General features: G+C 42.3%; 1 protein-coding gene across 1 annotated transcript in view; it reads left to right on the top strand.

Annotated features, from left to right (window-relative positions):
- Window positions 1-25,973, top strand: part of FAF1 (Fas associated factor 1) — a 276,569-nt gene extending 250,596 nt beyond the window's left edge. The window contains exon 19 of the mRNA XM_016214169.2: window positions 25,681-25,973. Coding sequence (XP_016069655.1) covers window positions 25,681-25,764 — 84 coding nt within the window. The 3' untranslated portion in view covers window positions 25,765-25,973. The remainder of the gene's footprint in view (window positions 1-25,680) is intronic.

Below are 25,973 nucleotides of genomic sequence, written 5' to 3'. Positions count from 1 at the left end.
AGGGCCCCCTGCCAGCCCCCCAGTTCTCCTCTAGACCTACAGCGGCCGAGCGCCACTCAGTGTGAGTTCAGCACCCCAACCTTCTTCCTTTTCCTGCCCTCCCCTCCTTCTTTCCAGTCCCGTTGTACCCTTTTTATCCCCTTCTTCGTTCCGCTCTTTCTTCCTCTTCGTTTTCTATCCCGTGGTTCTTTCCTTTCCTGCCTCCTCTGGGTTTTTTCTTTTGTCTATTCATATACATGTCACTCAGAGAAGTTCCACCTACAACTGTGCAAATGAAATGAAGCTCAGTTTTGTACATTTGGGAAGATTTCATCATCTCTGATTTCTTCATATTGTCTTTGTGATTTCTGTTCCTAGGCCACAACCAAATGTAGGTAAAATGTATAATTTAGTTGCATTTCACACTCTGTTTATCCAGCAATCTTTAATTTCTCCAGCACTGTGCCAAGTGCTAAGAAAGAAGGGTTGGTCGTTGCCTCTGAGACTACCCTGGCCTCTCATGCAAACAATCCTCATAGTGCAGTCCATGGGTCCTAAGAGAAGTCAGACAAAAAGGGCAATAGATATTAGAGTTGGCAAAGATCCCTGCTGGCCTGGGTGACCAAGAAAAACTTTGTAAATAGGAGATAGCAAGTGAACAAAACTTTGAGATAGATAGGATTTTTGGTGGCTGATAAAGATAGAACATTATCTAGCAGCTGGACAGCTTGAGGAAAGAAGCATGTTGGAATGTTCAAGGCATGGCTAGATGGTGGAATGTAGATCACGTTGGTTGAAATATGAGATTTGTATAGCAAAGTTCTGAGAAAAGGCTGAAGGGGGATTGTATGAAATCTAGAATGCCAGCCAAGGAAGCTTGGCTTTGTTCCATGTAAAGTTTGTTGAGCAAAGGAATGACATGGCCGTTATCTTCAAGTAGGAATAATTACCCATACAGTACTCCATGATTTACAAATTCACATTACCTGGCACTCAGTAAATTCACTGGTGCTCAGTAAATGTCAGTCCCCTGATCTCTTCTCTGTCATTATCTTGGTGATCTCACTCAGTCTTATGGCTTTAAATGTCATACATACGGTTACAACTCCAAACGTATATCTCTAGCCCAAGCTCTCTCCTAACTGCAGGCATCTATACATACAGTTGCCTACTCATCATCTCCACTTTATGTCTAACCGGCATCTCAAACATGTCAAAACTGAACTATTGATTTCTACCCTCCCTGAAACCACTCCTCCATAGTCTTCCTCATCTCATTAAATGGCAGCCTCATTTTTTGTTTAGGTTAGAAACCTTGGAATCATCCCTGACTTCTCTTTCATTTCTCTATCCAACTCACAAGCAAATCCTGTTGGGTTTTTTTGCTGTTGTTTTGGGTTTTTTAATCCTCACCTGAGGATATTTTTTCCATTGCTTTTCAGAGAGAGTGGAAAGGGAGAGAGAGAGAGAGAAACATTGATGTGAGAGACACATCGATTGGTTGCCTCTCGCACACGCCCTGACTGGGGCCAGGATTGAGCCTGCCCTTAGCAGGAATCAAACCCAGTACTCTTCAGTCAGTGGGCCGACGCCCTAACCACTGAGCAAACCGGCTAGGGCAAGTTCTGTTGGTTTTACCTTCAAAATATACCCAGAACCTACTTCTCATTGCTTCCACAAAGCTTTGATATGGATAAGATTTTTGATGGGCTGATAAAGACAGAACATTCTGCAGCAGCCAGGACAACTAGGCCCTAGTCCAAGCAACTGTAATCTCTTGTCCAGATTATTGTAATGGTGTCATAACTGGCCATTCTGCCTCCATGCATGCACCCCCACCCTTTAGTCTCTTTTTCTAAAAAAAATAGTCAAAATGATTTTTTTAAAAAAATAAGGCAGTTCACGTCACTTTCTCTTCTCAAAACCCTGTAATGGCGCCCCATCTGGCATTTCTCTGACACCGCTCAGTCTTATCCAGTCACCCTGGTATCCCTTGCTATTTTTGAAACACCGCGAAACATTTTCCCATCTCCTAGCCTTGCACTTAAACTTTCTTCCTCTAGATATCTATATTGCTCATGCCCTTACTTCCTTCAGGTCTCTGCTCAAATAGTGCCTTTTCATGGAGGCCTTTTCTGACCAACTCATAAAATAAGTTTTCCTTCCCCCCTCCCTGCCCCCACTTTCCCCACCCTGCCAGACTGGCAACTCCTGTGCCTCTTACCCTGCTTTCTTTTTCTCCACTGAACTGATCACCATCTGACATAACAGATATTTAGTTATTTATTGGCTGCCACCTATAATGAAAGCTTTTTGAAGTCGGGAACCTTACATGTTCTGTGCTGTATACCTGGCACTAAGAGCAGTACCTGGAACTTAGTTGAAGCTCAGTAAATATTTGATAAATGAATGAAGCAAAAAAATAACCTGTGAAGAAATAATAATGCTGTCTAACATGTATTGAGTTCCCACTGTGTCAGGTAACCACGCTGTGCACTTTACAAGTATCATCTAATTGAATCCCTGTAACAACCCTATGAGATCAGTATTATCCTTACTTTATAGCTGAAAAAAAAGGCACAAAGAAGATTTCTAACTCATGTCCAAAATCTATTATACCAGGCAAATATTATTTCCATTTTACAGATACAGAAGCTAAAACTGTAAGTTAAGTGTTTTGCCCAAGACCATGTAACCAAGAAGTAAAAATTAAATATAAAGGTGCTGATTCTTTCTGTTATATCTCACTGGCAGCCTGGAAAGGGGAACTTACATGGGGAAAGCCTGAAGCCAGAAGAATGGCAAGGGATATTGCAATACTTAAAATGAGGTTGATAAAAATGCAGCCAGGAAGAGCAAGATTAGAGAAATGCTTCTATGTATTCTACTAACACCTGGGCTAAGTATTTCTTTTAATTTTTATTGTTGACAGTATTATAGATGTCTCCCATTTTCCCCCTTTTTGCCCACTTCCACCCAGCCCACCCCCCTTGGCCATCACCACACTGTTGTCTGTGTCCATGGGCTACGCATACATGTTCTTTGACTAATCTATCGATGGTTCCATAGCTTCTCCTGTTCTCTCCATACTTGGCATCAGGAAGACATTTGTTCTAACGCTGGCACTTCCTTCTGTTTGTTGAGTTAAACCGAGTACCTTCTTTTTCTGTATTTCAGTTACTTCATCTGTCAAGTGAGTATCATGTCAGTGTGTCCTCACAGATATTTTGTGATGATAAGATCAAAAGTGATCATGAGAACACTTTGTAAATGGCAGAGGGCCATGCCATTTGATTTAGTAGTGCTGAGTTTTTTACCCTTCTCCAGCAAGTCACTGTATTTGACCTGTTTCTAGCTTTTAAAAAATAAGTTTTTAGACACATTCCTCATTCTTAATATGGCCTGCCCTTTGTCACTTGTGTTATAGTAGACCCTTCCTTAGAAGAAAGTCCACTATTTACTGCAGTACCCCCAGGGCAAGAAAAATGTGTTCTGAGCATTAGTGGTCATGACAGGGAGACAGCACGATGATATGATATAAGGAACCAGTTATCACATGGACCTCGGACGAGTCGCATAACCTCTCTGAACTGCTTCCTTCATCTTAAAGGCAGGTAACAGTAGCCGTGTGCAAGGGAGTTGTAAGAACTAAGTGAGATGATTTGAGGGCAAGTACATGACACATGGTAGGTACTTGGGACATGTGAAAGATATGTGGACCTAGTGCTGAGAAGGAATCACACAGCTCACTAACGAGACATGCCCCTGGGCAGGGCACTGTGGGCAGGATGAAACCATACCCCTCACTGTCAGTCACACTTCTCTTTAAGGAAGCATATTCTCGCCTCCCTCCAGGTTACTCTTTCTACAACCATGGTGCAGTTTTGTGCTGTTTCAAGATGAATTGGGTCCATAAGTGTGTGGCTGTCTGATGTGAAAGTTTTCTTTGAAGTTTTTGTAGCTAATTTGGTTAACTCTTCGGTTCTTATAGCCTTTTTGAGCTTTCAGCCATACAAAGAAATTAATTATTAATATCCCACTCTGTGCTAGACACTTTAGAAAGCATCCTCTCATTTAATCTTTATACAAACCCTGAGGTATAGATAGTAGCCCCATTTTACAAATAAGACAATTTGAAGACAATTCCAACGTCTACGCTTTTTATCCTAAACAGAACACTTTTTTATATAATGTGTTAAGGGGTCCCTAAGACCACTTCCAGTTTTGATGATTTCCTAGTAGGACTCACAGGCCTGAGCAGGTAGTAATACTCATGGCCATAATTTACTAGAGCAAAAAGATACAAAGCAAAATCAGCATAGAGAAAAGACACATGGGGCAGAGTCCAGGGGAAACCAGGCACAAGCTTCTAAGGGTCCTCTCCCAGTAGAATCACACTGGGTGAGCTTAATTCCCAGCAATGGTTTGAGACAACATGTGAAAAGTTGCCAAGCAGGGAAACTTATTATAGAGACTCAGTGTCCAGGGTTTTTAATGTGGGCTGATCACTAAAGTAGGTACCATTTGCCTGGCACATACCAAAATTCCAGAATCCCAGAAGGAAAGCAGATGTTCAGCATAAACTTTGTTGTTTGCACAATTTAGGCTTAGAGAGCCACTCTTATCAGTTCTGGGAATAGTGGGAACCCTCCCGAAAACCAAGTTCCCAGACGCCAGCCAAAGGCCAACCTTTTAAGCAAGCCTTTTAAAGAATAGCAGTCAGGCCTGCTAAGTTAACTCTTTTCTGTGCAGATCATCCTCCCTTTGCTTTTTTTTTTTTTTTTTTTTAGTAGTAGTAATTTATTAAATATCAGAATGTCTTACAGTCAGTGGCATCTTAGATTCAGTGTCTACATGGTATTTTTAAAAACTGGAAGCATCATTTAAAAATCAGGAAATTACACACATAAACCCACTTTTCTACCTTCTCTCTGTTGACTCAGAAGGTCTAGTTCCCCTGGGTGGCATCACCCTCAGGATTATAGTAGGTAGGGCCCAAGCAGCAGCTGCCCCTTGAACTGGAACAGGCCAGAGTAAGTCCCCTCAATTCTTTAACACCCCCTCCACCCCATAGTACTCCTGAACCTGACGCCATGTCAGTTGCCATTTCACCTTCCTTGCTCCTAACCAAGACATCTTTACAGAAAAAATTATATTCAGTGGGACGGACCCTACATGCAGGGTGATAACACCTGCAGTATTGGTGTCAGTTATGCTTTTTAGGGATCCTGGATTTAAACAGTTAAAACAAATTCCATTAACCATTAAGGTCTATCTTAGAAATCCAGTTGACTTCCTCCTTAAGTTCCTGTATTAACTTTTTCTTTAACCTGGCCCAAGGCATCAGTTCAAGCAGAGCATAATCTGGCTAAGTTGAAGCTGACCTGAATGCCTTCCAGGGCTGAGGCAGTATCACTATGTCAGGGTAAACACAAGAAATACAATTCCAGAGGGCACGCATGCTACCCTTGGCAATAAAGTTACCAATTGTTAGAGCGCCCCAAGTAGGACATACATTAGTCAGGCTCCCTGTCCTACCACCCTCCAGTAAATTCTCATTCTGTTAGTTGAGCCCTTGGTTTCAGAGGGATTGCCTAGGGCAGTCAGTCTTCGTTTTTGCTTGTCCATGACACTAGTCCATTCACATCATGAATCTGGAGGTGTTCTGTATGGAAGCGTAGGAGCTCAGGCCATCTCATAGTCACCACTGTCAAGTGTGATTGCAGACTCAGTGGTCAGTTTGAATTCAAAGCATTCACAGCAGCTTGGAAAGGCAGCATGGGGGCTTTTCCTTCTGGGGGAAGTGAAAGTTTCCAGGAACAGTTTTGAAAAGCAAAGGTCTTTTATGCCTTCCTTCCTCCCCTGCATTTTCCCAGGTGCCAGAATTTTGTTTTGTTTGTATTGTTTTTCTTCTTTGTTACAAAATCAGTGTGTCCTATTTAGCATCATAATTTTTCTTTTTTTTATTGTTCCTTACTCTCAGACCTTTTTTCTGGAAGAATTGTATTTGTAAAAGGGACAAAAGATTTTTATAAAAAACTTAGTTTTATACAACTTAAACAGAAAGACACATCATGTTTATGAATTGGTTAGGACAAAATTTTGAATTAAAAAATTTTTTCAAAATGAGTTCATAACCTCCTACCCCTTTCATCCTGTTCATTTATCCAGTGAGTAGCCTAGAAAAGATTAGTCCCTTTTTGAGAACAGCAGTATATAGTAACTCAGCTGTTTTTCTAAGGTGTATGTACCAGGAGAAGGGTGAGAGAAGTAGTCAAGCTATTTATAGTTGCAAACTGCAACTAATATAGGAAGTGAAACACAAGTTAACAACAGTGAGACATCCCCTGAAGGAAGGCAAGAGTCTATCTGTAAGGAATGGGCAGAAAGGTCACTCTCCTTGTGATATGTCCTCTCCTGACTTAGAGCTTTTGGCAGTAATCACAAATTAAGAATGCAGTCAGTCTCTGTATCAAATCAAAGCTAATCAGCAGCTTGATTTTAGATGATCCATGAAAAAACAAATTCTTTCCTGTGGGCTTTTTTGTGTAACCCAGATGGTGCAGACAGCATCCATGATGTTTTCACAGTTTCAGGCCCCACAAGGAGGTATCCTAAATCTACAGTGGTCCCAGAGTCAAAGTTCTGTTCCTGGACCTGTACTTGCTTTCGCTTCAGCACAGCACATTCTGATGCTGAAACAACTTACAGGAGACAATAACAGGTTTTAGTTGAGAGCCAGGTCCAGACAGTTAGGATCTATGGAGTTAGGATTTCAAAAGAAGGCAGCAACTTTTCTTCAGCAGCAGCAAAGCGAAGATGCTGCAGGGCCAGGAGCTGCATTCCAAATTCAGGTGACAATCAAGGCTTTTCTAAGTCTTTTGGTCTTGTTCAAATTTATGTACTCAAAGACATGCATGACACTGGAAAGTCATCAGCCTCTAAAGATTAGACATCTGATTTTATAAGAGCTCATTAACAAACTAAAAACTGCTTTTTAAAATTCCCAAAGCATATATCCAGGAATGGCCTCTCTTTTTCATGTCGTCCCCCTTTTTCCAAAGGCTCCAATAAGGAAAAATCATTAGTTCTGGAGACTTGTTCTGTTTCTAGTACTCATAGAGTTTAAATTCTAACTCATTCATCAGATGCAAAAAGCAAGGAAATTGTGTTCTAACACTTTTTCTTTGCAGCTTTCTTTGGTTGGGATGATTCCTCTAGCATTTATGAAATTAGAAGCATATAATGTTTTATATCAATTTTTACTTCATATCCAGATACAACCACCACAAAACACAAAATCATTATTATTTTTTTAATTCCCTCCCCCCTTTTTTTCCTCATGGCATATTTTCTCAAACACCTAGCAGTAATTTAGCAGTTACGAGGTTAATATTAAAGTTCCTGGGGGAAAGATGGCTGCTGGAATGCAAGGCAAGTGGGGGAGGGAGCAGTACTTGACCGCTGCTGCCGGGGTGACTACAGTTAAGCTGAAAAAAGTGACTGAAGTGTTTTTCTCCATTTTTTTCCCCTCTGGTTTATCTAAAATTGTGCTTCAGCTCTGGGACTGATTTAACTTTTTTTTTTTTCCTTCCACTTGATGGAGAGAACAGCACCAACTTTAACATTTATGGCCCATTCAAAGCTCACCTTTGGAAATTTGGGGATCTTTTGCATTGCCACCTGGAAGAGAACAAAAACCAAAGGCATTAGAAGGCTCACTTTAGCCACTACAGCTAAAAGCAGTCTGGCTAGCCAGCAATTCAGCTCTCCTGGAATTGGATATATAATTTTAAAATCCCATAGGTAACTTTTACCTCTCACAACAGACAGCAGCTCAGCTGCTGTTTCATACCATGGATGAATGACTCCATATCCATCCAGGCACCAGAGTTTCATCATCCCCTGCCCCTTCATTCTTTCTTTTCCCAAACAGTATTTTCACCATATTTGATGAGTCAGATCAGGTTGTTCTTTTCAATCCCACTTCTGACACCAACTCTGTGGGGATGAGTTCCCAAGACCACTCCAAGGTTTAGTGATTCCCTAGCAAAACATACAGGACTCTGCGTAGAGTAACACCCATAGCTATGATTTATTATAGCAAAAGGATACAACACAAAATGAGCACAGAGAAAAGGCATATGAGGTGAAGTCCATGGGAAACTAGGCACAATCTTCCAATAGTCCTCTCCAAGTAGAATCACACAGGATGAGCCTAATTCCCCCAGCAATGATTTGAAGCAACACATGTGAAATATTGCCAACTAAGGAAGCTTATTAGGGACTCGGTACCCAAGGTTTTTATTGGAGGTTGATCACTTAGGTACTTTTTGCCTGGCACATACCAGAATTACAGAATCCTAGAAGGAAAGCAGATGTTCAGCATAAACTTTGTTGTTTAGGCTTAGTGAGCCACTCTTATAAATTCTGGGAATAGTGGGAACCCACCTGCCCCTCAAACCCAAGTTCCTAAATGCCAGCCAAGGGCAAACCTTGTAAGCAAGCCTTTCAAAAGAATAGCTGTTAAGCCTGCTGTGTTGACTTTTCTCTGCCATATAATTTTATTTTTTAAGATATTGACATCTCAAATTCACTTCTGGGATTTACTACTGGATATGTAAGTTGAACTCTATAAACTGGGAAATTTCTAAGCATTTGATTTTTGCCTCTCACCTTCACTCATAACAAAAGCTAAATGTAGCTTCAGAAAAATTCTAATAATAACCCTGTGTTTTCAAAGGAGATTTTCAAGAGAACCTGAGGTAAACACAGTCCCTGGATGTGGCCATGTCTTCCTTTCTAGGGTGCCAACATCTCCTATGTAAATTTGCCCCCAAAACTGCAATGGTCTGCTCAGGACCCCTGCAGTTGTCCTTGAGGCTGCAGCCACTTTTCCTCACAAGGAGAATACTTTCTCAACCTGGCTACTTAAAATAAAAGGGAAGTTGTTGGTATTTATTTTTTCTTGCTTGTCTTATAAGCAAATATAAATCAACACTGTAAGGATGATTTATTTAACACTACCTGTTCTTTTAAATCACATTTCAGAGGCACTGTAGCCTGAAACAAGAGCATACCAAGGCTGTGAAATCAAATGGACCTGGCTTTGAATTCTGGATCAGCTCTTCATTGAGTGATTTTAGAGAGATTACTTAATCTCTTGGTAAAATGGAAGTAATGATACCTACTTCAAAGCCTTATAAGCATTAAATGAAAGAATGAATGTAAAATGTTTAATACGTACGGCATTTAACACAGTAAGAATTTAATAATAGTAACTGGTATGATGGTAATGGTGGTGATAGCTCCCCTCTCCCTCCCCACTTCCTCCTTCCTTATCCTTTTTGTTTGTTTGTTTGTTTGTTTGTTTGTTTGTTTCAAGAGACGAAAAAGTCCAGTATTAAATGTGCCTTACATGCTAATAAGTTGCAGAGCAGTGGTTCCAACTAGGTCTTTTGATTCCACATTTCTACCTTTTTCCCTACTGCCTCAAAGTTGTTATTTTTTTTCAGGAAGGATTAGAGTAGAGAGACCCTAGGAAAGGGAAACCAAATAGGACTATTGCAGTAGACAAGACAGCAGGCTGTGAGAATCTAAACTAAGATGGCGCCTGGCTGGTGTGGCTCAGTGGTTGAGCATCGACCTATGACCTGGGAGATCTCAGTTCAATTCCTCGTCAGGGCACATGCCCAGGTTTCGGGCTTAATCCCCAGTAGGGGGCGTGCAGGAGGCAGCCGATCAATGACTGTCTCTCATCATTGAAGTTTCTATCTCTCTCTCCCTCTCCCTCTCCCTTCCTCTCTCTGAATTCAGTAAAGACTTTTAAAAAACAAATAAATGAACTAAGATGGCAGCAATGGGATTAAAGAGAAGGCAGCAAAATCAGGAGGAAGGAAGAATCAATGGAATTTGGTGGTTTCTAGCTATGTCCAAGTGGGGGCGGTAGGAACAAGGAGTTGTCGGAGGTAACTTAGAGGCTTTCCAACATGAATGACTAGAGAGATCGTAGTTCATGTGCAGAAACCAAGGAAGACAGATGAGGAGGTAGATTCACTTGGGGATTTGCTGAGTCTGAGATGCCGGGAGGAAGTCTGGGTGGTGCTTTCTAACAGAGGAAAAAGAGATTTAAATTGTGAGAGTGGCCACCACCAGAAAATGTCCCTAGAAGTGACTGGGGCAGCTTTGAAGGAGATGAGTCATGGAGAGACAGTATAGGCTAGTGGTTGAAAGATTGGGTTCTGGAGTCCTAGACTGAATCTCAACTCAGCCATTTCCTAGGTCTTTGATCTTGGGTAAATTACTTAGCCTCTATGTAGTTCAGTTTCCTCATGTAGACGATAAGGATAGTGATAGTACGTACTTCACGGGGCTGTTGTGAAAATGAAATGAAGTGATACTTATAAAGCACCAGCACATGGCAAATGCTCCGCATTTTTAAGCTATTGTGATGAAGTTGATGGCAGGAAGAGGGAAGGATCTTGCTACAGAGGTATTGAGAGAAAGGTGGTATTATGTAAGAAAACCCATTATTGTATGCCTCTGACCAGATCAAAGGAATGCACAAAGAAGTTTTTAAAATGTGTTTGAGGTGATTACAGCCATTTCTTGGAAGCTGAGTGGAATTCAGAGTCTTAATAAAATCTGCCTCTGCTTTTTTCTAAACTATTTACGAAGAACTTGGTGTGGTAGGGATTGATGACAATGAATAAAGCCATTTATTTGTATGCTTATTATGTGCACAATCAAGTATATTCTCTGAAAGATAGATCTTATCCCCATTTTACAGATGAGAACACAGAAGCTTAGGAGAGCTTAAATTTCTCAAGGTTGCACAATAAATATCATTACCAGTATTTGATTCCCAAAACCCAAGTACTTTCCCCATACCATGCTAAACATAAGATCGGCTGACTATTACTGATTATGATAGGTATGTTGGTGAGTTTAAACCTTTATCAACTTTTTTATTTTGTCCCAGAACTTAACTTTTATAAGGTGTTTATAAAGTACTATACTATTCAAAATGCTATATCAGAAATCAAATAAACTTTTGAAGGCTGTACGTACAATCCAATCTGACTTCATTGAGCCATAAATAAAAAATCATTAGTTCTGTGTTCAGTATGCCAGGTGCTTCTGCAGACAAGCTTCGCTCACTTAAAGTCTGTATAATAACCCCACTGTAAATAAAAATAACTGCAAGTGTGTATATGTGCGGATTAACCTTTTCTCGACACTCCTTGTAATTTTCAAAACCAGTGCTGGAGTTCTGAAGTGCATTAGCCATGCAACAGCATGCCACATCCCCCGGGCTCACTGCAGTGCCAGCCCCAGCCCCAGCCCCAGCCCCAGCCCAAGCCCACTTCACCCAGACTGCACCTGCTCTTCACCTACAACCAGGCTTTAGGCTTGATGTCTATGGCTCAGTCTCAAACTTGAAGGTTCTTTTGACATTTCCAAATTTATTTCACTTTCTTTCTTCTAGTAGGCTGTATGTAAGAGCCTTGTGTGAACAGGCCTTCCTCGTGCATGGATATTAGACTGTGAGAACTAGAAAAGACTCCTATTTTATAGATTAAGAAACCCAAGATGCAGAGAAGGAAAGTAACTTGATCAAGGCCTAGGAAAATCAAAAGACACCAAAAGTAGAAATGGTTGACCCAAATTTACAATAGTCACAAAATGCAGGTAAGATACACATTTTGTAAACAACAAAAATAATTGTACACATCAAATCTGAAGTTATTTGGGGTTATGTCTAATTCATCTGAGTACAGTGCCTACCACATAGTAAACAACTGATAATTGGTTTATTCGTGAAAGTATAAGTCAGTAAAATGGTTAGGTTATAGGAGAGAGTTGTGTGTGTGAGAATGAGACACGGAGGAAAGAGAAACATGGAGCTGACTGAGACCCTGAGGCTGAGTTAGGTGTTTACCTTCCTCATGCTCCCTGCTGCCCTCTTCCCTGTTGTAGCCCTTTTCTGACACAGTTTCTGACATCATAGTAAACATTCAGGAAATACTTGTTTAGTAAATAAATGAGAAGAAAAACGTATTCCTACCTATTTATGCATATACTGTTTTTGTTTGGTTTTTGTTTTTGTATTTTTCATCCTACCAGGCAGAAACTCATGGTATCCTCAAGGCTTGAGGATAGGCAGGAGAGGGACCACATTATAGTGACATTCACCCTCACTTATTCCTACTTTCCCGCCTTCCCTGCCCCACGGTCACTGAAGAAAACTCCAAAGTCCGGATGGGGCGGGACCGTGGAATCTGGATTTTGAGCTCTAGAAGTCACCCTCTGGTTAAAATTTTCAGGTGTTTTTTAACAACCAGTTAGTTGTCAGCATCTCGTGTTGATGTCTCCACAGGACATTCTCAGAAAGATATGACATAGTGGGAAGGGCCTAAGGTGAGAACCAGGCACCCTAGGGCAGAATTTTTATTCTTCTAGCCATTCGCTGTGTGATTTCCTGCAAGGTGCATGCTTTCCTGGGTCTTATTTTCCTCTTCTGAAATATGAAGGGATTAAAATAAGTGCTTCCTAAATCCCCCCCCAGCTCTGACACTGTGTGACTCTGTGAGTAAAGGACCTGAATATACAAAATACCTGCCCCACTGACAGCTCTCTCCTGAAAGCTGGAACAAAGCCATCGGCTTCCTGGCCCTTCTGGCTTTATTTAATATTGCCTTCTCCTCCCTTTATATGAGAATGTCTCTGTCCCCGCAGTTTATGGGGACTTAAGCTTTATTTACTGTAGCTGGAGGCTCTATAAGCCGGGGCTTTGACAATATTTCACATTTATTTATCTGAGCCAGAGCTTAGGATCAGGTGGCAGCTAAGTCACTTAAGGTTATTCAAATGCATTGAAAATGTTGCTTAATAATTCAGAACCAGTTTTCTCTGTTTAGAGTATTAAGATTTTTTAAATCCTTCTAATTAGCCAATTCCAACAGTAGTTTAAGTAGGGAAAGATCTGTCCCTTCTGAAAGGGCTACTGATGCAGACTTACTGTCAATCCCTGTGTCTGCAGCAGGACTGACTAAGGCAAGGGCCGGAGAGAGTCAAGAGCCTGGGGACCTGCCAATAGTATCTGCTAATAGTAACAGGTCCTGCCTGTTGCAGGGGTGGGGCTGGGGGAAGAGGCCTCAGGATACTGCTCCTCTTGACTCCCTTTCTTTGACTTGGTGGAGGGCCTAGCAAGGAGTGGGGAGCCCCTACTCAGTCACTCAGTAGATCCTCTTTCAGCAAACATCTATTGAATTCACACTGTTTCCAGCAGTGGACTAGGCCTTGGGGATAGATAGCCAGTGAGACCTCATCATATGCCCTCAGAATTCAACCTGAGAGACTCATAGACAAACAATTGCACAATAACCTGAGATGCATAACAGACAGATAACTCAGTGTGGGACTGTAGCTGGCCTTTGAGTTAGATCCTCCAGAAATGGATGGCCTTGCCTGGTTAAAGTATAGGAGTGCTGTTTAAGCAAAGGGCAACATTGCCAGTGCCTACATTTCAGGTGAAACACTGACCTTGAATCTGCCAGCAGACATGGCATCCACCTGTCTGAGGATCCTAAGGTGAAACAAAGGTATTAGTGCAGCAAACATGAATTGACCACGTTCAGGACAGTGGAATAGGCACATGAAGGAGAGACCACAATGAACATATATGGCCCCTGTGTTTCAGGAGCCCAATGAATGGGAGAAGATACCACTTACGATTACCTCTGTTACAAGGAACAGGAGAAAGATTAATTTAGGCTGTCACTTAGGCCTACTTTTGTGGATGAAGTAGCGTTTGAGCCGAGCCCTGAAGGATATATAAATTTTCAACGGGATAAAGGACAGTCTAGTAGGAAAAAAACAAAAGCAAAGATTCAGGTAAGAACAGTACCATATTTGGGGGAATAGCAAACTGCTCTAATTGGCTGGAGCATAAGGTCTATGAGGGGATAGTATTTAGAGGAAGAATGTTGAGGCCAAGCCATGACCACCCTTTCAAAAAGTTTAGGCCCAGATATCACTTATGTGATATATATTTTTCAAAATAAAATAGAATAACATCTGTTTTGCCACTTAACTCTTAAAATGCTGTTTTTAAAGGCTTACTCTGTATTTTTCAATGTTCGATAATGACCAAACAGTTTCTGCTCTGATCATTTATTCAACAAGCATTTATTGAGAGTATGTAATGGGCCAGGTTCTTTGCTAGAAGCTGGAAATATAGAAGCAGGAGACACAGTGCTTGCCTTTAAGTTGCTCGAAAGTGGCTTGCGCAAGATCACACACGTAGTCCAAAGAAGAATGCGAGGGTTAGGGCCAGGTTTGCAGTCTCCCAGAGGCTGTGTTCCCTTCTTTCCTCCTCTACTCTGAGCCCTGACCCTCTGTGGACATGGGGACCAAACTGATAGAAAATGAGCATGCGGAAGAGTCTGGCCAGATAAAAGACATATGTCCGGCCACCTTCAAGTACCAATACCTTAGCATCTTCTCTACTGAATACTTTTGTTTCTCATCATGGCACTTTTCCTTAAATCCAGGACAGTATCTGGGAGTTTCTCATATGAGTTTGGTATTATATAAGTGTCTGCTGGATGAGCCTTCAAAGAAAACACCTGCTCTGTTCATGGTTCTTGCCTTCCAGTTTCATGAGCTTTTGGGCAGATGAAATGTAATATGAAAATAGCTCAGAGAGAGCCTTGGTAACATTTAAGATATTGAACGAGCTGCATCTGGTAACTAGAAAATTTAATGATCTCCTGCTGATTTGGTAATTGGATAAGTAAATACATCAGAATAAATCACACCGGCAAGTCTTTTGTATGTCGTTAGGGACTCAACTCTTTTAACTCCTGTTCAAAGCTCCAGCTCTTGAGTGGTGTTTGCGTGCAGAGTTACGCACATACCAGATCTGTAGCCCTGCTTGAGTATTGAAATGCATTCAAAATGCTCACTTCCTCCCTAGCCACTCTGCCTGAGAGCACCTCGAGCATACCACTCCAGATCTCTCTGAAGCTGGGGAGTGTAAATTTAATAAGACATTCACACCCTTCATTATCCAGCTCCACACTGTCTTTTCAGCCTTGTCTTCCATTATGACTGTGCATGAGCCTTGCCAGAAACACCACCCATTCACAAATTGGGAAAACGAGGCCAAAGCAAAAGGGCCTATCCTGTTGCCCTAAGGAACCAACCATTGGAAAATTTTAAGTAGGAGAGACAGGATCAGATATTTTGTTCAACTCTAAAGTGGCAGTGTGAAGAGACCCAGAGGGAAATGGTCTCTTAGAGCCTATTAGTTGGGTAATGTCACCAGCTTACAGATGAGAAATTTGGGTTTTCTGGAGGTTAAATGACTTGCTCAAGAGCATACATGCAGAACTGGGATTTGAAACCCACCAGTGCTCTTTCTTACTGCCTGCTAGTTAGGACTTAATCCTCACCTAGTGATGAAGCTCTGGACAGACAGTAATCAGGATTTCTCAGGTCTATAAGCTGGGGTAGCAGTTCTGAACCTAACCAGCTAACAGGTTTCTCTCCAAACACAGCTGTTAGTGTTGTGGACCAGTCTTTTATCAGAGGCATTCTAGAAACCTTTTACACAAGAACCTGGCAGCCTTCCATGGTATCACCTCTGAAAGTGAGGCATGTCCCCTAGATCAGTGCCTCCCAGCCTTTTTCAGATATCTGCACACATTGAAAATGTTTGTGTGCCTCCTTGGAATAACCATACTAGGTTTCTCAGGGTCATAGACAACCCAGCCCTGAGGTTCTGGCTGCCCTGAGAGGTGAGAGGTCAGCATGTTGCCACAATGCAGAATCCTCATTCACTAAGTTGCCTGTACCTATTTATTGAGCTTTCAGGGACAGTGAGCTTGCAAACCACTCTGTAAAGCAGGACTGGCTTACGTGAAATCGTGTCTTCTAGAGCCCAGGAGGAACTAACCTTGGGAACTGGCTTCCCAGGATGAGGAGACATGCCTCTTTCATTCTTTCTATATTCACTCTACAGACTTGGATCTCCTCCTGTTTCTAGACTAAAGAGGTTTGTCCCTTCCCACCCCCACCCTACCCTCTTGTTAGAAGCCCCTCTATTCCCTCTGGACTCCCCACACACACACACACTGTCATTGTTGTTTAATAGTATAGTGACCAAAGCCACCAGCATGAATACCAGTGCAAGGAGAAGGTCACATCTTTTATTTGGTGTTTAGAGTCTCCCTGACAGTGTGCCAAGTGGGAGGCCATTTGACATTAGTATCATTTTAGAGTTGTGTCTTCATTAAATAGCTGTCAAAAAGCTGGGAATGAAGACTCCAGATTTGGTTCCAGATCTGCCATGAATGCTCAGTAACCTTGCGTAAACACTTTCCACTGACTGGGCTTTTCTGTCCCCATCTGTTACAGAGATGGCCTCTAAAAACCCCTCCAGCTCTAATAGTCACTAGGCCTATGATAATTGAGGAGCGAGTTGAGTGAAGCTCGCCCAAATGCCTAAAGTAGTAATGTACTCTGTTATGGGGAGATAAGTGCTTCAGTTACATGAAGGGGACCATCCTTTCAAGCCGGAGACATAGAATAAATAGTCCAGTGTATGACTATGATACTAAAATTAGATATCTAATATGGTGGTTAAGATGGAGCCCTGGCTGGGTAGTTCAGTTGGCTAGAGCATCATCCTTAGACATCAAGGTTCTGGGTTCGATCCCCAGTCATGGTACATACACAAATCAACCAATGAATGCATAAATAAGTGGAACAACAAATTGATGTCTCTTTCTCTCCCTCTCCCTGTCTCCCTTTCTCCCTATCTCTCCCCCCCCTCTATAAAATCAGTAAGTAAATGAAAAAGAACACTTTGGAGCCAGACCTTGTTTTAAATCCTTGCTGTGCCACTTCCTGCCTGTATAATCTTAGACAGGTTATATAAACTCTGAGCTTCTATTCCTCATTAATTTTAAAGTGGGGGTGGTAGTACCTCCTTCATAAGGTTGTATAGTGCTTATAAAGCACTCAGAAGAGTTAGCACGTAGTAAGCTCCAGTGAATGTTAACTGTTATTATTATAATGTGATAAAACAAAGAACAGATAGGACAGCCCACAAGATAATTTTCATCCCTTGGTCACCTTAGTCTTCTCTTCCTTGTCATTCCTTTTTTTTCTTCTTTTTTTTTGTTTAATCCTCACCTGAGGATATTTTTTCTTTTAGAGTGGAAGGGGGAGAGAGAGAGAAACATCTGTGTGAGAGAGACATTGATTGGTTGCCTTCCACACAGGCCTCCAGGAGGCTGGGGATGGAACCTACAACCCAGGCAGGTGCCCTTGACCGGGAATCAAACCCGCAACCCTTGGGTGTGTGGCGCATTGCTCTAACTACTGAGCCACACTGGCCAGGGCTCCTTGTCCTTCCTTTACCTTCTCATTCATTCCACCTTCTTCCCACCTAAAAAAAAGTCAGGGGAAGAAAATGTGCTGTAGGCACCTTATGCTTCGCAGCCACAGAAGCCCACCCAACCTCACTCTCTACAACCCCGGTTGTTCTAACACAGCTTAGTAATGGAGTATTGTCACTGTTTCCTGGAAACCTTCACCCCAGTGCCACTTCTCTGCTGTGATCCAGTGAGACATTGGTCCAAAAACTACACAAGGAGCTAGGATGGAAATAGCCATAGAGTAGTCCCATAGTGGACCGACCCTTCCAGACTAGAAGTTTCTTTTGGGGTTGCATTACCGTCTGCAGCAAATGTAGAGGAGAATTTGCTAGGAGCTACAACTGGCACTGTGGATGATGACAACAATGTTGATGATGATTAGTAAGCCTCATGTTTGCAAAAGACTTTACAGTTACAAAAGCCTTTCACACGCTAGTCAGCACATGGCCAGCAGCTCAGCTCTGAAATTCTCCCTCTGATACTTTGTGGGTATAACTTCTCTCTTTAGGGATTCCCAGTTCATCAAAAAGTGTTACAGAAAATGGGAAATTAGCAATTAGGACCAAGGTGACAGTAACAAAAGATAACCTATGGAGAACAACAAAGTCCATAACACAACTGGGATATGAGCCACAACACAGCTACCAGTGAGTGCCTGCTGTCCTTATGCCCGAGGGAAAGCCAGCCAGTCACATTAACTGTCCTTGTTTAGAAGTAGGATCGGAGGTTAAGAGGCAATAAAGAGCAATGCTGGAGTATAGGCTGGAAGCTCACAAACCTGGGTGCAAATTCTGGCCTCCTCTTTCCCAGCTATGTAATCTCAGGCAAGTCCCTTAATCATTTTTTATCTCAGAGAATTCATCTATAATGAGTACTTATCTCATCTATGAGTACTTATCTCACAGAAGCGTTGTGACCATTTAATAATTTATGTAGAACAAGTGTGATAGTGCTTGGCACTTATAAGATGTCAAGTTAATGGTAACTTTTTTGGTAGTATGACATTAACAGTTATTTTTTAAACTTGTGATATTTAATATGCACGTTTTTCTGATGGAGTACTAACGGAATATAGTTTACTTATGGCATTCCAAAGTATTCCCTCAAGTTCAAAGTAAGTGCTAATTTTGAACAAAACCAAAAGCAGATACAATCTGCTTTACTGTAATCTGGAAATTTACTTAGTTAGCCTTCTTGCTGCCTCATAGAGTAGACAGAGCTCAGGATTTGAAGTGAAAAGACCTGAGTTCAAATGTGAGTTCCACCAATTTCTACTTGTATGACCACGTGTAAGTAATGTTCCCACTTGAGCTTTGCTCTTCTCATTGTAAAACTGAGGATAAGTCAGCCCAGTCTCCTAGGATAGCTCTGAAGTTTAGGTACTATTTGGGAAAGTACTTTGAAAGTTGTAAAATAATAGTCATTATTATTATGTACACATTCTTCAGAGAGAAGATTATTAGCACATTCCCTTTGTGTTCAAATAGCTTGGGTGTAAAGAAGCGTCTCGTTAAGAATAAGCTTTGTTGTAGCTTTATGTTACATGGGAAATGTATTTTTGAACTGATTTATGCCCTGACTGGGGCACTCTCTCATCTTCTAATCAGGGCCAAGCAGGCTTTGAGAAAAATAGAGCTGTAGCCCTTCTATCAGATTACATCAGATCATGATTATGAAGAACTTGCTTAGTGCTGTGTGGTACTTGGGGCTTTAAGGGCCATTAAATAATATATTTTCACTTAACTAGTTCAAGACTAATTGAAAGACAAGACCAATTGAAAGATAGACATAGGACTCAGGTGGGGATAAAAATATTACCTTTGTTACTGAAAAGGTTGATCAGAGATTGTGACCTGGGATCTGAGGCAAGGGGATTGCTGATATAATCCTTGCCCCTAAATTAGAGACTTGCCCACCCAGTCCTTGGCATAGCTGGACACTACAGGCCCCTTATACCTTATAACAAGAAGGCAGGTTGGCTCCCAAAAAGGGTTTGGACAAATGTGTAAATGGCATCTGTTTATCATCATGGTTGGTGTACAGAGTATTTTCACTGCCCTAAAAATCCTCTGTGCTCTGTCTCTTTATTTATCCACTCCCCCACCCCCTAACAACTAGTGTTTTTGGGGGTTTTTTTGTGGGTTTTTTTGGCTATTTCCCTAGTTTTACCTATTTCAGAATGTAATAGTTGGAATCGTACAGTATGTAGCCTTTTCAACACTGGCTTTCTTCACTTAGTAATATGCATTTAAGATTCCCCCGTGTCTTTTCATGGCTTGATAGCTCATTTCTTCTTAGCACATCTTGGTTGCTTTCAGGTTTTGGCACTTATGAATAAAGGTGCTATAAACATCTGTGTGCAGGGTGGGTGTTTTTGTGTGTTTTTTGTGAACATACATTTTCAGTTCCCTTGGGTAAATGCCAAGGAGCATGACTATTGAATTGTCTAAAAAGAATATGCTTCCTTTTTAAGAAATCACCAAACTGTCTTCCAAAGTAGCTATATGTGTGTAGGAGTATCTCAGTTATAATTTGCATTTCCTAGTGGCATATGATATGAGTATCTTTTCATGTGTTTATTTGCCATCTGTGTATCTTCCTTGGTGAGGTATCTTTCAGGTCTTTGGCCCACTTTTTAATTGGATTGTTTTCTTACTGAGTTTTAAGAGTTCTTCGTATATTTTAGATAATAGTTCTTTATCAGAGGTACCTTTTGCAAATATTTTACCACAGTCTGTTGATGTCTCCTTCTCTTGATGGCGTCTTTTGCAGAGCAGAAGTTTTTAATTTTAACAAAGTTTAGTTTATCAATTATTTCTTTCATAGATTGTGCCTTTGGTGTTGTATCTAAAAAGTCATACCCTGGCCAGTGGTGTTCAGTTGGTTGAGTGTTGTCCCATGCACCAAAAGGTCACCAGTTCAATTCCCAGTGAAGGCACAGGCCAGGGTTGGGGGCACAGTCCGCGGGGGGGCGTGTGCAGGAGGCAAACATTTAAAAATAAAAGAAAGTCATTACATCTCCAAGGTCATTTAGGTTTTTTTTCTGTTATCTTCTAGGAATTTTACAGTTTTGTGTTTTACATTCTGAGTTAATTTTTGTAAAGGATATTAGGTCCGCCTGCATCTAGAATCTGTTTGCATGTGGATATTCAGTTGTTTCCGCAACACTTGTTGGAACTGGCATTTTTACTAAATTGAAAATATTAGATCCAGACTTTCCTTTATTCAACTGCAAACTAAAAGCATTTCTTAGCCCTGGCCAGTGTGGCTCAGTTGGTTGAAGCATCATCCCGTGCACTGGAAGGTCAAAGGTTTGATTCCCGACAGTCAATTAATGTTTCTTTCTTTCTCTCTCTCTCTCCCCCCTTCCTCCTTCTCTAAAATCAATTTTAAAAATTAGTAAATAAATAAAAATAAAAGCATTTCCTTGGCAAAATTAAAGAAAATAAAAAGGATTAATAATAATGCCTATACCCTACATGACTGTGAGTTAATGGGTGTGTAAATATCTTGCAAACTATAAGGTATTGTGCATATATTGCTGCTACTGATATTTTTAGTATTATTCAGCTCCTGCCCTCAAGTAGCTCCCAGCCTACTAGTAGTATGATGTTTATGCTCAGGTATTTTTTTAATTTTTTTTTTTTTTAAGTGAGAAGCAGAATGGTGTGGCCAGAAAGAATCCCAAATTAGAAGTCAGAAACTCTGGGGCAGACTACTGCATCTGCACCTTATCAGCTGTGCGACCCGGGCCAAGTCACTTGACCTCTCTGAGCCTCAGGTTGCCCACCTGTGAAATGAAGGGTTAGACTGTTTCACATTATTACTTTAGTGCGAAAATAGACATTTGATTTTCCTAAGTATAATGAATAAAATGTCAAGGTGGTTGAATTTCCTCTTCTAACATAGACAGAGCCAGGCCATACCTCTTCTCTGAGAATACCTCTCCTCCCCAAGAAGCCCCAAAGGTGGCTTTCCCTGTGGATTTAGTGAGTAATTCAGTAAAGTCTCAAGTAAATGGCAGAACATAAGCTCAGGTAGGGTTTTTGTATTCGTATTTTATAAACATTTCAGGATTTTTTCCTGACCCTTAACCTTTTGCCATTCTTAAAGTGAAGATCTTATATCCTGGAAGCTTGGTTAGAAACAACCTCAGGGTCATCTCATCCAACTTCTTTCTCCGTGTGGCTCCTATTCTTAGCAGCACCTCTGGCAGATGAGTAGTAGTTAAACATACGGATTTCAAAGCTAGATCGCCTTGATTCACATCTGGCTCTGCTCTCAATAGCTTTGAGACCTTGGGCAAGTTAGTCTGTTCCATGGCTCAGTTTCTTCATCTGTAAAATGAGAATAATAACAGTACTTATCTCAGATAACATACCCCAGAAGGTTATTATAAAAATTAAATTATTTTTAAAATGTAAAGTGCTTGGAATATACCGGGAGAAAAGTAAATGCTCCATAAATGTTAGCTATGCCCTAGCCGGTTTTGCTCAGTGGTTAGAGTGTCCACCTGGGGACTGAAGGGTCCCGGGTTCAATTCTGGCCAAGAGCATATACCTCAGTTGCAGGCTCAGTCCCGGTTGGAGTGCAGGCGGGAGGCAACCAGTCGATGTTTCTCTCTCACGTTGATGTTTCTCTCTCTCTCCTCCTTTCACTCTCTTAAAAGCAATGGAAAAAATATCCTCAGGTGAGGATTAAATAAATAATGTTAGCCATTATTATTATTATCATCATCATCATGTTTTCAAATAAGCCTCTATTTGAAAGCTGCTAGGGACACTAGAGAGTACACTCCTACTCTCCCTCCCCCTCCATCACCCCAAGGCAGCCTGTTGACACGTTGGCCGGAAGCTTCTGGTTACCATGCGCTTTGGAGTCAGACTTGAGTTTGAAACTTTATTCTGTGTGCAGCCTTGGGCGAGATAAGCTGGGGTATCTTCAACTGCAAAATGGGAATCATGATACCTACTCCACTGGGTGTTTTGAGGACTAGTTAAGGTACTGTATATAAAGTAGTTAGCATGGTCCAGCTGCATGGCAGGCACTCAGTAAATGATAGTTGCTGCGATGATGATGATATGGTGATGATTGTAATGATGGTGAACAAAAAGAAAAGAAAGGATAGGAGGAGGAAAAAGGTAAAAAAGAAGCAGGAGTAGCCACACCAGCAGCTGCTGCTCTGTTAAGTTCTTTCTGACCTGCTGGGTTCTCTTTCTTTGCTATGTTACCTCACTGATCCCAGCTCTACCCACTGGAGCTCTGTCTACTTGTCAGTCCTTCAGATACTCAAAGAGGGTGCACACAGCCCCCTGCCTGCCCTATGGCAGTGCCCCTCTCCAGGAAGACATGCCCACTCTTCAGCTGTTTCTCAGAGAACATGGTGTTTAGGCTGGTCCCTCCTGGCATGCTCTGCATCCCTTGAATGGCCCAGAGCACAACAGCACAGTTTCATAGTAAGGCCCCTATTTTGCTGGAATGAAGCATGGTGTCCTACATCCCCCTAGGTTCCCCACAGTCTCTTTGTCCACACCAGGCAAATGAGAATGAAAACAGAGATTGTCCTGTTCACTTTGAAATTCCTGTCTGAAATGACCTTCAGAGAAAAAAAAAATTGCTTCTGGCCTGGGGCACTAGATCAAGCAGCCGTGTTTGCTGTGCAGTCCATTGTGGCCCAGCCCTACTGCAGTTAGAAGAGGGGATCTCCAGATATTGAGGCGTCACCCAATCAGGGAAAAGGGAGCACTTCTGCTGGGCACTGGAGTAGAAACAAGAAAGGCAGCCTGGTGCATACTGAGCTCCAGAAGGTTTTGGAGAAAGAGCTCCAGCATTGGGGTCAGACAGACCAGGTCCTTTACCCAGGGCAACACTCAGCCAGTGATGGCTGCCACCCACTGAGTGCTTCCTGGCTCGGGCACTGTGCCCGTGGCCTCACCAACATTATTCCAGCTATCACAACAACCTGTAAAGGAGAAACTGATTCTTCTCATCATACAGGTGAGAAAACTGAGGCTCTCTGGTTTTGTAACTTCTTCAAGATCATACAGGTGTTAAGTGGCAGCTGGGATTTGAATCTAGGTCAGCCTCACTCTTTCTAACCATTGTGCTGTACGGACAGGCCCTACTGTCCATGTGGCTGTAAATAAGTGGCAACCATTCTGATCCTCAATTTTGTCATCTCCACCTACCCTGCATAGTTGTTCTAGGAATTAAGTGGAATAACATATTTAAAGTGTCTGGCATGTAACAGATGTTTAAGAAATTTTAGTTTCCCCTCCTCACATCCCAGCTCTCCCACTTAAAGTGACAGGGAAAATCTCTTTTTCTGGACACAGTTTTCTCATGTAGAAGCTGGGTGTGTTTTCTGAACCTCTAACCTTGTGTGGTGACAAGTCAGGTGGGGTTTGGCTTGGACCTGAGGCTCCAGCCTCCTGGCCTCTTTTGCTTTGCAGCATATCTTTCTGCCAGTATGCACAGCCCTGGCACTGTTATGATTATGCTTTCTCCCGGCAAACATCATATTTACAAACCACAAATAACAAAGTAGAGTGTGCCGGAAGAGCTCTGGCATGTTAATTAAGAACAATAGCAGAAGCAGCTGGGCAGAAAATGCCAGTGAGTCAGAAGCAGAGGCAGCACAGCTCTGCTTGTTGGCAGAAGCCAGCGCCGTGTTGTACATTAATTGGGGAAGTGGGTAAACATTTGCCAGCGCTTGCCCCCAGTGCACTGGAAGACGGACAGCAGGCTGGGCCTCCCCACCAGCCTGCCTGCCCATGTGCCCACAGCCCCAGAGATACCAGTAGAACGGCTTTGCTCTGGGTTCCTGTAAGCAGAGAAGATTCTAGAGGCGGATGTGTCTCCTTAATGACCCTCCTGGGCATACCCAGCTTCCGTCTGGATACAGTTGAAGATAGTGTTCCTCCTTCAGTTCAGCGGCCTGCCTGTGACTCTCAGCCCTCCAGGACCCCCGTCCTGGTGGGCTAGGAGAAGACAGTGGAGCCATCTTATTAGGTGTGACTTGAGTTGAGCAGAGGACAAGATTGCCTGCCTCGGGTGCTGCAGTCTCTGTTCATGGGCCCAAGCTCCTGTAGCTGGCAGAGCACACTGCCCAGCCTCTTGTCATGCACATTTAAAGCTGCCCATCCACCAGTGTCCATCCTCATAGTTGCTCACACACATGGCAGCTATCACTGAGTATCAGCTCTGGGCCAGACACTGTGCTAATTATATATTTTTTCTCATTTAATCCTCACATCAGCCCTGCAAGATTGATACTAACTCCAAAGCCACAAAGCTAATAGCCAACACAGCTGTGATTTAAACCAGAATCTTTCTGGTTCCAAAACCCATTGTCCTTTCCACTAAACCGGCATTTCTTAGCATTTTAAAATTCACGATCCCTTTTGTTCAACAGGAAATTTTTGTGTCTTTCACTCTCCAATTCATAAAATGTCCATCCACGTCCCATCTCTGCCCCCGACCTAGGAGATTATAAACCTAATTTAGGATCCCTGTGTGATTAGCATATCCCAACTGAGCCAAGATTTTGTCCAGTTTTACTCTCTGGTTCACATTATAAAATAATGTTTTTTTAATTTCTAAAATATAGTCATGTTACAACACTGACTCCTTTTTTTCAAACTAAACACACACACACACACACACAACAAGGAGATTGTGACATGCCTCCCTGAAGAGCTGCTCCTCGGCAGGGCGGTGCTCGTCTTTGGGTGTGGCGGAGTGGGTGTTCTGCAGTGTATTACAGCCGGTTTAGCAGGCAGATGCGTCCCAAAGGCTTAGCTCTCATCCCACCAAGCAGAAGAGGCCTCCCTGCTGTCAGGAGCTAACCAGGGCGAGGTCCCCAGGAATACCACTCAGCCATTTAACCGGCATCCTTTCCTCAGGGCCTCCTGTTCTGGTGGCCAAGCTGAGTTGTACAGGAGGCAAAAAACCTCCACCTGCCCAGGAAGAGGTCCAGTCTCCTGAACCTGTGCCTTGAGGTCAAATGCTAGTTCCTCTGCTAAACTACAGGACTTGACCTCTCTGAGCCCTGGCTTCCTCACTTATAAACTGGGAATAACAGCACCTACGCCCCAGGGCTGTTCTGAGGATCAGATAAGAGAACAGCTGTGAGAATGCTCGTGCCAGGGCACAGAAGGCCCAAAATCAGTGTGTGTGGGCAGGACCTGAGTGTCATGGGAGAAAACAGCACTCATTCCAGTCTTTTGAGTATGTGCTTTCTTTTTCTTTTTAGATAACCCAGCTGGACCCAAATAAATCATTATTGGAAGTAAAGTTGTTCCCTCAAGAAACCCTTTTTCTTGAAGCAAAAGAGTAAATGGCTCAGCGGGAAACCAGCCACTCCTTGACACGCCGGAGGCCGGCCTCAAGAGAAGGGCTCCTTGCCAACCCACCTACACACGCTCGACTCACTGAATTCAGTGTCACACTCTGCCTCTTGCAAGATTGCTGGAAAAAAGTAATAATAAACATAGCTACTTAAAATGTCCCATCCACGAGTATATGTTCCCAACCCTCCTTCCAGAG

This window comes from Miniopterus natalensis, chromosome 9 (assembly GCF_054644295.1).
Source record: "Miniopterus natalensis isolate mMinNat1 chromosome 9, mMinNat1.hap1, whole genome shotgun sequence".
NCBI classification, from domain to species: Eukaryota; Metazoa; Chordata; class Mammalia; order Chiroptera; family Miniopteridae; genus Miniopterus; species Miniopterus natalensis.
This window is presented reverse-complemented; position numbering and strand designations above follow the sequence as displayed.